Source organism: Macrobrachium rosenbergii, chromosome 14, assembly GCF_040412425.1.
Source record: "Macrobrachium rosenbergii isolate ZJJX-2024 chromosome 14, ASM4041242v1, whole genome shotgun sequence".
NCBI lineage: Eukaryota > Metazoa > Arthropoda > Malacostraca > Decapoda > Palaemonidae > Macrobrachium > Macrobrachium rosenbergii.
In genome coordinates this window covers 14,791,541-14,806,529 of record NC_089754.1, presented here as the reverse complement: position 1 = coordinate 14,806,529, position 14,989 = coordinate 14,791,541, and the positions used below count along the sequence as shown (strand labels likewise).

Here is a 14,989-nt window from a genome sequence, read left to right as displayed (position 1 = left end):
CACGAGAAGCTAAACTAAACGCAAAGTAGCGTGTGTGTGTGTTATTGTGCGTTTTGACCCGTATTATTTAAGAGACAATGAAACTGCCTTTGCTCGAGTGCAAGAGGTCTCCTTCTACCGGTCACAAGAGAGGGGTACTAAGTCTTACAACCACTGGATTCAAACATTAAATAATAATAGTCAGGCAACATATTTAAAGACGTTTCTAAACCTAGGTCACAACATCATAGGAAGAAAAAGTTCGGGGGAAATATAGGCTAGTGGCCAGGAATATGTTTGTGGCTCGGCCCACATGCGTCAACCGCTCACTGCGTGCGCGGGGCGGGACTGCATATCGATATCGAGTCTGAGAAACGTTTCCTTCGTTTCTCTCTCTCTCTTTCTTTTGTTTGTGCAAGGTAAATACCACGGGGCATGCAGTGATGGTGTAACGACATTTGGGCCGGTCCTGAAACCTCATTCGACACAAACTGGACCTGTGGGAAAAAATAATCAGCTGTGCGTTGTCAGAATGGCATTACCAACAAGGGTTACTGACGCTATTGTATCTTTGTGTTTTATACATAATAACCAGGTATCAACCATCCTAAGAAATGAATGCATTTGATGCATAACATTTGTTTTGCCTGGTAACAAAATCTTTTTTTATTAATAGTATTATCATTATTATTAGTATCATTATTTCTATTATTATTAGTATTATTATTATTATTAAGTCAGGAACATCCGTCCTTCATTATTACTGAAAGCAAACGGCAAACCAAATGCTTGCAAGTGACTTCCACAGAGAAGTATGGAAATGACCTTAAATTACCCTCCTAACACTGCTAAGATCCTATATTGTTTTGTTCCTAAATTATTCAGTACTATATTTGATATACGGTATATTTGATCAATTACCACTTCAAGTATTTATCTATTTATTTTTTCATCATTATTATCATAATCATAATCATAATCATTATTATTATTATTATTATTATTATTACATTTTTAGTTTCTGAGCGACGAGATGTTTCATCAACGATTGGCTTAACACTGTGTGAATCCCTTCCGAACGAATGGAAATGTTTCATCCATTAGAATCAAATTCAAACAATCAATCAATCAGTCAACCAATCAGTCAATCGATATCTAAGAGCCAGAGATTGACGTCCATGTACGAATGAACTCCTACTGAAAGATTTGGTTTCGGTTTCCTTTTCCAAAGTTCGCATTTTCCTGTGTGCAAGATTATTTATTTATTTATTTATTTATTCGTAAGAGGGAAATACACCCTTTTCTGGGCTTTAGTAAGACAAGTAACAAACTGATGAACGAATAAGCCATTAGAAGAAAACATCGTAGAAAAATACCTCACTTAGAGACAAACACGCGCTTTTTCTCTCCCTTTCTCTCGTTCTGTTGCATTTGCTCTTTCTCTCTCTCTCTCTCTCTCTCGCTTTCTCTCTCTCTCTCTCTCTTTCTCTTTCTCTCTCTCACGCACTCACTTTATCTTGTCCAAATGTCTTCGATGGCTAAAAACTTTCTTCGTCTTTTTCTTCTCCTCCGTCTGTGGATTGTTTTATATTACGAGTATCTATGACTTCTCCAATACAAGTATACATTAATCGATAAGAAATATGAAAATATTGACTTTACATATATTGCAGTTTATATACTGTATGTGTGGTTATACACATTTACAAGATTTCGTAATAACTAGCTAAAACGTGATAGATTGCTAGATGATAGTTAAAAGTTTATCTTTTTTACACAATGTTAAAAAATCTTCCATTTCAGACTTACTAAGAGCCCAGAAAGGTTCACAATAAATGGCCACTCTTTCCATTTGGCAATATGGCTTCGCAAATTATTCATAAGCAGTCAGTTCCCTCTTAACAACAGTCACAGCGGGCTTTAAGTCTTCTCAATCTTCTCCTCCTCAAATCCCTCAAATTCTTCTCTTCCTCCTCCTCCTCCTCCTCCTCCTTCGTTCAGTCCATGACGAGCTTTGTTGAACAAGTGGATTTTGAAACAGCTTCTCTTATTGGTTTGTTCTGGCCTACAACCTAACCATAGCTAACCTATCCAAACACAACCTAACATAACCTTACCTATTTGGAACCTAATCTCGCCCTGCAGCCGCCAGGGGATGAAAAGGCTAAACTTGAATTTTCTATCGATCTAAAGAAGTGGAACAATGATGAATGAGTGTTATATTACAGCATCAAAATTGATTTACAGTAAAGAGTAAAATCTAAGGTTCTATAATCAAGTAGATATTATAGAAATACTAATAATCATATAGGCAGTGATTTGATATTTTTATTCTTATTTTTTCATTTGCATAAGTGCAAGACTGGAATCAACAGAAAAGGTTCAAACCGGGTTAACAGAGAACTGACTGTGTAGCCCCAAGCTAAAATACCGTAATTATGGACCAGCCTAATGTTTATGGAATTCAGACGACATACGGCAGAGACAAAAGGTTTGTCAGACACGACCTTCCTTTGGCGGTCTTCAAAAATGCACCTGGCATGCACCAAAAAACAATAGGGTGGGGAGGGGGGGAGGTTAAGCGACCGGCAAACGGTAGACGAAGATGGGTGCCTCTTCTCTCTCTCTTTCTCTCTCTTACCCACACATACACACACGCACATACGCACGCACAACTACTTCAGTCTGTAAAATACTGACTGCTTGTGTTACCATTTTTCATTCGACAAATGACAAATTACGATCAAGTTTAAAACGTGTTTAGCTTAACTAAACACCTGCTTAATCCAAAAATGGGAGACAAGAGTCATCTCCGATTACAAATTCAACTTTATTCGGTAAATTTCAAACTAGCGCTCTCTCTCTCTCTCTCTCTCTCTCTCTCTCTCTCTCTCTTTCACACATACGAGTGGTGTTACCTCTCTCTCTCTCTCTCTCTCTCTCTCTCTCTCTCTCTCTCACTTACACTGACACACAGACAGACAGGCGCACATACTCATTCTGCCCCTCACGGTACCCCGTTCGCTTAACCTGAATATTATGCCCGTGGATACCCACCCAGCGCATTCCCTCACGAAAAGGATACCTAATTATTTAACTGGTGGCATTGGAAGGCACAGCGCTCGGGCATTATCAACCCCATCAAAATCCGCAAATTTGTCCTTCCACTTCTAAATAGAAAATGGATAAACAAGGAAATATGGTTTTCCCCTTCCGCAAGCCACTCTGAACGTCATTTCCTTCCACGATTCAACATTTGGCTAAAATCTTTGTCATTTATGAAATGGTATTGTGGCATCAACAGAAGAGGTGGTGGACGCTGGAGAGGTTCAGAGTGGCTGACGAGGATGCTTTATAACACACCCCACGCGATCTCTGGTCTGCAAGCAGAGAACACCAACAATAACAACAACACTTTCAGGGCTCTGGATATTTTTGTCGTCATAATCATCGCACTAATACATAAAGTGGTTTCTGGCATTATCTAAAAACTTGGCAGCATGGCCTCTCGGCTGAACAACTAGTAGACAGAAGAGCAATGTTAACGAGACGTTTTATAATCTCCTGTTAAGTTTGAGCATGGTTCGGCGCGGCGGCAATGTCTTCCACAATATGCATCCTACATGCCAAAAAAGGTCTGTGCAATGGCCGCCAACATTTGTTTTTCTTCAAAATATAGAATATCTTTCTAACTACAAAGTTCACTTCTAATGTCCTTTCCATCGGTGAGTTCATATGATCCCCTAAGTGAAGAGGGCAAGGGTCGCATGTCGGCCACATGCATTGTCAGATCCCAAAACCTGGGACTTCACTAACTGATTTTCATTCATTCATTCCCCAGATACAATGTATTCCAAATCTGGGATTATAAATAAGTTTTTTTCATGGAAAATAATTATGGGACAAACTGTCCTTAACCACATGAGGTGACACTATTTAGGTTTACACAATAGATAGGTATTGGGGGTTTAACAATTGCCCATCAAGCAACACTAGTGAGGCACTGTACATACGGAGCACTAGTATGCACTGGCACAATCAGTGAAACTAGTGAGCCTCTGTACATCATGTGGCACTAGCCAGTGCCTGGGCACTTGGTCACTAATGAGTCTTTATCCACTAGGTACCGCTAGTGAAACTCTCATACAGTAGATGGCACTAGTTGTGGTGAATGTGGCGTGTCTTTGTTGATCTTTGGAGCTTGGAACAGGACATTGGTTTTGTCTTGTCTGCAGTTTTGCCAATCATGAAACAATTTCAGGTTGTGGTGTTGGTTGAGGAGATACTAAAATATGGCGCTGCTAAGAGTCAGTTCATCGATTGTCTGCTAAAACAACGGGACAACACCCTGAAATGATAATACAAAATAAGGTGTATGGCAACTTCCCTGCACTTACCATCACATCTTCAAGCTTAGAATAAGAAAACCATTAGGACCACATTCTTGACATTACACAACGTTATTGACATTTACAAGCGAGAACATTTCTCTAAAGTTCATTTATTGGAGACTCATAAGCCATTCTCCCTTCCCTTAAAGACTGTTATTGAATGTTATAAAGATAAAGTCAGAGGTCATTTTCAAAGTGACAATCAAGCTTTTTTACTAATGGACATAGAATGTATATCAGAACATAATGTGTGGTAGTAACTGTGAACTCAGTTTTATTTTTCTTGAAACTAATTAGCTTATCAACATAATTTACAGTGCTACAAATGCCTATTCATGATGAATGGTTACTGAATGCCAATAATTATAGTAAGTCAAAGATTTACAATATAGCCAATTATTCCATCATTAGCAGTGCCTCAAACTAGGTAACATTGGTGAAGAAACGCTGCGTTTTAATATTTACAATTGAAATTTGTTGAAAAAGATAACTAGGTATCATTGTCTATAAGAATATACCAAGAGAAAAGGATGGTCTCAGTTTATCATTAGATGAAAATTTCATGCTGTGAAAATGAACATTATTTTCTTTATAATGTCACTTAAGACAGAAAACATGAGAGGCTAAGGAACAGAATTAAAGAGCTCATCAGAAGTACACCTGAACTAACCTGCAAAGATGGCTTGTCCATCCTCCTTTGAGTAAGCAAAGCTGAGGTGGGCGTAGCAGCAAATGCCTTTTGCTACAGGCCATCGAACAAGAATGTCCCCTGCGGCTGTTTTCATTGTTGCTGTTGGTAGGTCACTGACTCAAAGCGAGCTTGTTGTTACTGTGCTTTGCCTTGTGTATGTGTCTGGGGAGAGGGGAGAGAAAGGGTCTGCGGTGGCGCTAGGGGAACGGGGTCTTTCTAAAAAAACAGTTTGAACCGTGACCCTTCTCTTGGATTGTACCCTCTTTTCAGTCTTTGTAATTCAAAATGTCATTGGCATTTTCGTTCCTGTCAAAGTAAGTTGAAATCAAGGAAAACACGCACACAAACACAAGCCAAGATTACTGGTTTTGGGTAACGGGTGAACCTGCGTTTTGTCACCTGCCAAATTAAACCAGGTTTTTTCCCAACAAATACTGGGAGTTTGACGCAGTCACACTGGTTCCTTTTCAGGTTCCTTTTCATCTGCATTAACTCCCTCTTCTTCTTCTTCTTCCTCTTCCTTCTTTTGCCCATAACCTGGGTGTTCACTAATGGAATAATAATGTCCATTGTAAACTACACCAAGTTCCCGTAGGCTGTCACCACGGATTGTTGCTTTGATTGTCCAGTTAAAGCAGTCTTCTTCCTCCGCTTCTCTATCTAACTTTTCAACATCAATAATTTTAGAAGAAAGACGATCTAAGATAACACCAATGTCTTTGATGGACAGGTGCTTCTTTGTATCAACAGAGAGCTGATCTATGAGCAAGAGGAATTTCTCTGTCGTGTGAGCCTCCTCATCATTGGTAGTGTTTTCAGTCTCTGACTCAGAACTCTCTTGGTCTGCACGGGGTTTGTCCTTCAAGTTGACTGGGCGGTAGTCAGGCAAAAAACGAACATGTGAGCTCCCCTTTGGTGCAACGGCTGCCGAAGCTGCTGCAGCAGTGCCAGCACCTGCGGGCTGAGCCTGAGACTGAGCTTTACTGCCTGGGCTTTGGCTGGCTGGGTGAGTGTGAAGGATTGGTGGCCGCTGGGATGGTGGTAGAGCACCCTCTTGTACTGGGGATGTAGCTTCCGGTTTATGAACCTGCAAGCGCAAGCTACCTGTTAGTGGATCTGAGAGAAAAGAGTTTTGCAAACGGTTTTTTATTTCTAATCTTTTATTCAGCTAATGATATTTCAAACTCCAAGAAGGTTAGCAAGGCAGACGAACACTGAGCTCTTGTATACAACAGTTCTTGCTTTACACAGACATTTAAGAGAGTGAAAATAAACACATCTGATATGAATAGCGTTTTACTCTGCAAATTTCCCAACAAGTTTTCCAGCAGAAGGGTAATCTTACTGCCTTGCTCTCCTCTTTATTCTTTTTAAATCTCTAACATTTCACTGCATGCTTTAGGTGGCTACAGGCACTGGTACATGAGCGTCTACAAAAAATAGTAGATAGCTCCTAAAGTCCTCTCTATGCTCTCATCATACTTTTAAGGGATGATTACTTTCATTCAAGCTTACTTTACTACTTTTACTGTTATACAAAAAAATATGGATATATACAACCCCACGATGAAACGTCTTTCGCACTGTCAACACACCTGTACTTTTTGACTACATCAATTACCTACGGATACTTCACACCCTAAATAACTGATGTAAGAACCAAGGACTTGATTATTTGAATTTTTTATATTAGCCGGTCAGGGGCCATTATACAGTTACTTAATTAACACTGAAAATCAGAATTTAAATTTAGCATTTATCATGCATTTAATTCAGAAAGTCTTATCGAAAATGACACTTAGTTCACTGTTGGTTTAATTGAAACACCCTCATTTCTCTCACAAAGAGCCATCAACATATCGAGTGAGTGGATGGAAACACTTCAGAAGACTCTTCGAGGCATTTCCTTCACCATTAATCTCACAGGGATTTAAATTTCTCTTTTTATGCAATGTTAGTCTTTACCGGGAGGAACTTAATCGCTGCTGTTGTTATTATGGTGACGCGGGGAACAGAACCATATTTCCTTTTATGTACTCTAACAGCCTGCTCTAAAGATGCTTAATTTACTCTTCCGTTGCTTTTTCACCACTTTGTAGTTGTTCAGAAACTTATGAGGTAGAGAATAGGAAAAATAAACAAAGGAGGAGGTGAATGAATAAACAGCGATTACGAAAAGGGGTCAGATGAGAAAGAAGAATTTGCGGACACTCACCATCCATCACACAAATGCACAAGAACCAAATCAAGAAGCAATTCGATTTGAGAAAACAATTGATGAACTCTTTGTGGGATTTCCAACGGAAACCAAAAATGTTAATAGAATTAGCTTGGTCCTTTTCCACCTCGCGGATCGAATGGTTTCCGAGATCAGTATTGACTGTCAGCAGCTGAATTCTTAATTACTTCATCAGTAAGAGCTATTGCTTTTTCAATAATGTCCACAGCGTATGACGTCAACTTTCATTCGAAAGGACTTTACAAGTGTACGTTGACGACGAGGTTTTCCTATGATGAGGTCATACAGATCAGAGAAACCAAGTATCCGAAAGGTGCTCTTCAAATCCTACAATAAAACATTCCAGTTTAAATGGAAAACTCGGTATTGCAACCAAGATGTGAAAAAATGACCAAGTCTAACTTTCTTATAAAAGTGAAATTTGGAAGTTTAATCCACTGAAGTTAGAGCTAAACTATAATGTGACATCAGTCGTTTAATGTTCATAATTGACATAAAGTGAATATATCATTCCTTAAATTGTATCTATGAACAGGGATGAACAAAGGACTCGAGAATGGCTGGATCAGCGAGAAGACTCATAAATAAAGAAAAGGGTAATTGAGAATGAACAAGAAAAATGATTGGCATGTAATAACAATAACAATAATAATAAAGAGAGAGAGAGAGAGAGAGAGAGAGAGAGAGAGAGAGAGAGAGAGAGAGAGAGAGAGAGATGGGGGAAAAAAGAAAGGTAATCAAAGGTGACTTTGTACTTAATTACATTGCTGTGTGATATGAGCTTTGAGTTTCAACGACGTGGAGTGTGTTTCTGGTCCACAATATTTCATCTTTTATAGGATCTGAACTGCATGTTGTTGGTCTATCCCACAGGAGCAACGATGGTACAGAGTTGTGAGGAATATTACTAGAATCGTTCTTGTCTTAGAAAGAAAATCAATTGATTCGCAAGGCTGGGCAACGTTGTTCAAGAAGAGTCTCATCCATATTCTCCTGTGGCATAGACTGAACGAGTTATAATTCTCTTTACAATAACGTGATACTAAAAGATGTATAAACACATAAAAGGTAAATAAGCTAATAACTAAGTTTCTCTAGGGGTCTGGGGTCCTTTGCCCAATTGTGTCACTCTTATTGAGTCTCCGTGAATTTAGAGAATTTCAGTTACAAGGGATTTACTTATGTGTTCATCATTAGTTATCATTTACCACATTCGAAAAGAATTTTACAAAACATTGAATTTTCCATCATCCATATTTCACAGGATAAGGACACTCTCCGAAGGAGCTCCTCCTCTGAGATAAAGCAGGGAAGGGAAGATGAGGTCATAAGGAAGGTTGTCATGACAGAAGCTGCGAGAGGAAGAGACGCGCTGGATGAAGTGGCTGTCTGTCTTTCTGGTTGTCAAGAAGGAGCGAGTGTGGTCGGCCGTGCCTTCTTTGGATGGCGAACTGAGTGCTTACACAAACGCAACACTACCTCTATAAAGACTGATTTCTCTTTTCTTTTTGCTGAGAGAGAGAGAGAGAGAGAGAGAGAGAGAGAGAGAGAGAGAGAGAGAGAGAGAGAGAGAGATAAATTAAGTGCCTATTTGGTGATACTTCGCACATGGTTTCACCAGCATTTATGGAAACTGTAGTCGTTGCCGAGCAGTAATATAAATAGCACCAGCTGTCGTGTATTTGAAAATTAAAAAGGAAACATCATGCATCGTTCCCATTTTTTTCTAGAAACAGACAGATGACAGAAAAAATTGCATTCTCTATGAAAAAATATTCTAGCTGAAAAGTGAAAGGTAGGGAAATAGTAATGAATCCCGGTGAAATCGTAAACTGGTTTTAAAGAATAAATCATTATCATTTTAGTAGAACGGTTGGGCTAGATATTGGAAAAAGAAGTATAACTGACTGTGATTGTTTTGGTTTTTTTACTAAAATTCTTTGGTTGAGGAATCACTGGATAGAGGTAGGTTGGTTTCACCCTTTGGCTGGCTTTGAATTGAATGCCAAATTGTGTAGGAGTTACTAGGAAAAAGAGCAAATTCAGTTTGGACCAAGAGCCACTTCATTTATGGTATGGTTCATGTAGACTCAAATCTCATTTGATTCGTTTGACTGATTTGAAATGATTCATTTCTTGTTTGGTCCATGAAAGCCTCAGTGAATATCATCAACCAAACGAAGAAATGAAAACAGACTTTTAGATGGAATCATCCTATTTCCCAGTACATCATAAACAGCTCTAGGACCACAAAATAAAGTTGCTCTCAGCTCATTTTACGATTCTTTTTTTTTTCACTGATCTGGTGTGTGGGAAAGACTGAAACGGCTCGTGTCATGAAGTTCTAAGAATGAGCAAGTGACTGCGAATGGTGGTGGACTGTGACCAAGTGACCCAATGCTATATTTGGACCTAATGACTTACGAGGGGCAAAAAGACCCCGGACACCCGAGGTAGAGAGAGTCGAAAATTACCTAGTTCTGTGATGCGAAGGGAATCGCGAACCAATTGACAAGAAGGGTTGGAAGGTACATCTGGCAGCCCCGTTCACTCACAATCATCATCATCATCATCATCATCATCATCATCCGACGAGACAAGAAAGTGAGGAGAAAAAGGAAGAGAATGAAGGCAAAAAAAAAAAAGAAAAGAAAGAGGGAGGTAGAGGCCATTACTTAGAAACCAAAGAAAATCTAGAATGCGATGCAGAGGATAAAAGGAAGACCAAAAGAAAATAATGGCAGCATAAACTACTTCTCAAGGTTAAGACCCATAAGTAAAGGTAAAGGTTCACTTTATATGAATATATATATATATATATATATATATATATATATATATATATATATATATATATATATATATATATATATATATATATATATATATATATATATATAATATATATATATATATATATATATATATATATATATATATATATGCGTGTGTGTGTGTGCGTGGGTGTAAATGGGTGGGTGGGTCTTCGGTGTACGTGTGTGTGCGTGTAAAAAAGGGAGAGAGAGTGTATTTTTTTGTATATATGTTTACGTTTATGTATTCACATACACACACACATACTATATACATACATATACATGAGCTCTTCTTTCATAATGGGTACGTAACATGTATAGAATAATAGACTTTAGGCTTTTCAGTATATGCTTACAGGCAGATGCATGTTTCGTTGTATACACATGCATGATGTTGACAACACAACATGCATACATGAACACATGGTTATGCATACGTCTGATTTTATGTTTCTTTTTCCTTTAGGCCATTGCCGATGAATGATTGCTTATATATATATATATATATATATATATATATATATATATATATATATGTATGTATGTATATATATATATGTTCACGTATACATACATTTTCTGTAATCATATATCAAAACACATCGAGTGGAAGAAACAAAGCGTGAGAAGGGATTCGTGGAAAGGTCCCTGAGGAAATCGTGAGAGCATGAAAAGAGATTGTAGTACCCGAGCCTGTAGCCCCTCCCCTCGGTTCCAGCGACATGAATGACAAAAATCAAATCAAATAAAAACAGACAGGAAAAGAGAAAATCAAAGGAGAACTGTAGATGTGCAACGGAGGGGACTTGGATTTTCAATGCCATTTGCGCCAGAGTTATTCGCTTTGAGGTGACGTCTGGTTTATTTCGCATCTTGCCGCCATCTCTTGCACCAAGGAGCCAAACTGGATGACAAATTAGAGTCAGGCATGTTTCTGCATGAGTGGCAAAGCCTTAGCGACAGTCTCTGCAATTTTGACCCATTGTTGTAAAAAAATAATGGCTTCTTTGTGCAAGGCTTTGCGGCAAGATGCCAAAAGCCGAAGACTCGGTTATGCAAGAATGATTTCCTTATCAGTGAATTATTGTGAGTGGCTTCGTGGATTCTATAAATGCTTGTGAAAGTAAGATCAAGAAAGAAGGGGGAACAGTTTGGTATATGAATGCGGAAACACTTTCATATTTTAAACAAATAAAAATGTGATGATTTCGTTGAAAATGAGTTTGGCTCTCTTTGAAGAGAGAGAGAGAGAGAGAGAGAGAGAGAGAGAGAGAGAGAGAGAGAGAGAGAGAGAGAGAGAGAGAGAGAGGAAGGAAATTTTGCTTCAGAAGTGCTAAGCCTACCAGGAATGTGCAATCAGCTAACTGCTGTTATTCTTTTGTCATCCCCAGAGGGTAATGGTGGCTGTCATCTTTCTGCTTCAGGCTAAGTAACAGTGAGGAAGGACAGGACTGTTTTCTATATATGACACTGCCAAAGTACGTTATCAGTCCCTCTCTTACAAACTTAAGGGCATAAACATATCTTTCACTCATTCCCATATCGTTCTGTCGTACCTGCATGAATATGTACACATATGCATGAGTAAAATACAAAACATTGATTGATTGTACACTATATGTGTGTGTGTGTGTGTGTGTGCCATCTTTTTATGTTTCTATGTGAGTGTTTTTTTATACTCTTAAGTGAGGAATATTTTGCTTCTCATAAAATGTTAAAACGGATATGAATATTTTGCGTCATTTCCATTTGTTCTTAACCAAACAAGAAAAATCTATGAAACAGGAAGTTGTCAGTCAACTTTAGTGATGATCTAAATGTTTTGTCCAAATTTGATAACATGAGTTTCTTCGTACTGACATATTCAAGACAAAGAGAGTGGTGTCGTTTCTTTATACAAAGACGATTATACTAGATTACAACAAAATTCTACCCAACGGTTATGTAGGTGACCGCATATAAGCAGCATCTTTAATTAGCATATGTTCAACGCAGGTAAATGTATAGCTATGCATATAATGGTGAATTCGACAAACTATATATAAAAACACATAAACACACATACACAAAACACACATGCTCTCTCTCTCTCTCTCTCTCACACACACACACACACACACACACACTTACATATCTATATATATAATGTACGTATATATGTATGTACGTATAATGTGTGTGTTTGTGTATGTATGTATGTATGTATGTATGCGTACACTGTCACAATATTCGTATTAAAATAAATAACCCTGATGAATGCTTCCGAAAATGTCTAAGAAGATAAGGAAAAGTTATGAATGTCATGATTACAGATCTCGGTAGAACCTCATTGTTGGCCACTTTTTCCTTCTAGACCCTGACATCCGCGCTGTACATTCATACACATATCACTCTTGTACTTTCATTCAACAGTGGCTGGACACTGCACCGATTCCTTCCTTGTTTTTATTTTTCTTTACTGTTATCCGCCACTGCCCTTCTTGTCGTCTCTTCTTTGCGAGAGTAAATCTGTCATTTACAATGAAAAAAAGTAGTTTTCAAAACAATTAAGAAGGTTTGGGCTATAAAATCATAACATGTGCGCACAGAAGTGATAAAAGAAGGATTTTGTGTGATTGTGTATACATGTGTGTAAATGTGAGCTACGGATTCCCTTAAGCTGACAAATTTGAGTAAGATCGGAAAAAGATTAGCGTGAGGATTGTTAGGCATAAGTAAGTCTCATTAGGATAAGAATGAATAAACCTTACTTTATATTATTATCATCTGTTTGAAGTTGAACCACTTTTGAAAAGCACTAGGAAGGTCATCTTGATTCAAGTGATTTATCTCTGTTTACTCGAAGCTACCAGTTCTCGCAAAAGCACTTGGCACTTAGCCCGCAGATACATTCAGTCCCTTTTACAGTGTTACATTCATCCTTTCTGCAATGTACTTGCAAGGGTAGTGCCAAGTGCCAACACCTTTCAGAAGTGGCCAAAGCATAGATAGCTCTTAGCAAGGAAGGCAAAGAAAACCAGGACCCCTAACAAAACACAGACAAACAATGCATATTCATTTAAAATGTTCAAATAATTTCACATACTAAGAACAACACTTACAATAGACAGCTGATTGATAATGAGAAAAAAAGGGAGAAACAAAGACTCTCTAGATCTAAAGTCATGCTAATTAGTAGCTTTTAGGTGGCCTTTCCTTCAAGTAGAGTCATTGCATTGGTATGAAAATATTACACCTCAGTTCATCAGCTTATCAGTCATAGATCAATAGCAAACACATCTATAAACAGAGAACATGACATTATACAAATGCAATATGGATTAAGTATTTGAATCTCAGGAGTGATGTGATATCATACATTGCATATACTGGAGTAGAACTTACAATGACCAGAAGCATGCTGGTTTGAAAGCAACTGATGTTAACCTTATCTTATATTCAGGAAGAGGGTCCTTGAAATCTACACATGAATTACTCATCTCACTGGTCTGAGTTCTACTGGTTGTAAAACTAGCTTCAGCAATAGAAAAACACTAACATTGACAGTTTACTTTCTTCACCTAACAGTATAGTAATTATTATAATCTTACATATGTACTCATTAGTAATATATTCTAACTCTATTCTACCTAAATCTGGAGATCCTTCAGGATAACATTTGCATGGTTATAGCTAACAGTGTCAAAGTTCAGAAATCTTACTTGCGAATACGACGCATGTATTCTTCCGTACATTGTTTCCTAACTTGGATGTCTTCATATAAGCTGTGCTTAAGTAATAACAGGCCATTGTGGGTCATTTGGCACAATTAACTTTTCTAGTCACTCTCAAAGATAAATTATGTCTATTTTATCAAAACGGAAAACTCACGTCATGAAAAGATACAAAAGGTGAATAAATACTCTTCTAGCTTACTTATTTGAACAGAGCCTAGGTTGTTATGATGACTGAGTTAAGCAGAGATTCTTAAACCCTTTACTTTGAAATATTAAGCTCACTGACTTCAAAGTATCCTAAACAAGATCCTTTCAAGACATTTAAATCCTTCTGTATTTAGATACTGTTAAAATAGCTACTAAGACTGAACTTTGAAGCTTAGATAATAATCGGTGGGTGTTTGGTCTATCAGTTCAGAAGAACTGTTGAGACTGATCAAGCATTACTTTCCATTGTTCCTTCACTACCGTCATTGGGCAGAATATGCTTGATGACAATTCTTAATCCAACAGACTTGAAAACTGCTACCAGTATTATAATACTGCAGTGTCTTTACAAGATATACATGTAATGTAAAATTCTCTGTTGTGTCTGAGAGTAAATTTATGAGAAATTTTAGATAAACTTTTGAGTGTAATTCAGTACAAAAGTGTACAACTTGGATTTCTGTAAATGGTCATGCTACTGTAATCCTGATATCATACGAATGTTTCCTTCCTCTATTTTGGAATTTTGAATAAGGGACTACCTCATGAAGTTTTAGGAAGGTACAAGCTAGTTAGATAATGGTCTCAGTGAAGGAATAAATATGCATTTGGCAACCCAATTGATTTTGTCATGCGGCTCTGTCTTACCCATAGCGTCAGGTATGAGAAATTTCTGCTGATCGGGACAAAAATTAGTGACACGTCGCCCTGTAGTTCATAAACTTTTTCAAAATTCAAAACTCAGGTGGATACACCGAATTGACAAGCACATTATGTTTATAAATAAATATCACCTGTGGCAATAAGGAAAGAAGCTACCTTATGTATAAACTACAAGGAGTTATTTTACCATCTTCAAAGCTGAGAGTGCTTGCCTAAAAGTGGTAATTGTAAGCAATATTGTCCGATAATTTCCAAGATAGTATATAAAAAATAAATCATGGATGAAA

The 14,989-nt window shown here is 37.8% G+C and overlaps 1 protein-coding gene across 10 annotated transcripts in view; it reads right to left on the bottom strand.

Moving 5' to 3' along the window:
• Window positions 1-2,878: 2,878 nt before the first annotated feature.
• Window positions 2,879-14,989, bottom strand: part of Drep2 (DNA fragmentation factor-related protein 2) — a 132,321-nt gene continuing 120,210 nt past the window's right edge. For all 10 annotated transcript variants that reach the window (XM_067115942.1, XM_067115949.1, XM_067115946.1 and 7 more), the window contains 2 exons: window positions 5,041-6,148; window positions 2,879-4,327 (listed from right to left, as the gene is read on the bottom strand). In XM_067115942.1, the coding sequence (XP_066972043.1) occupies window positions 5,513-6,148 (636 nt within the window). In that variant the 3' untranslated portion in view covers window positions 2,879-4,327; window positions 5,041-5,512. The remainder of the gene's footprint in view (window positions 4,328-5,040; window positions 6,149-14,989) is intronic.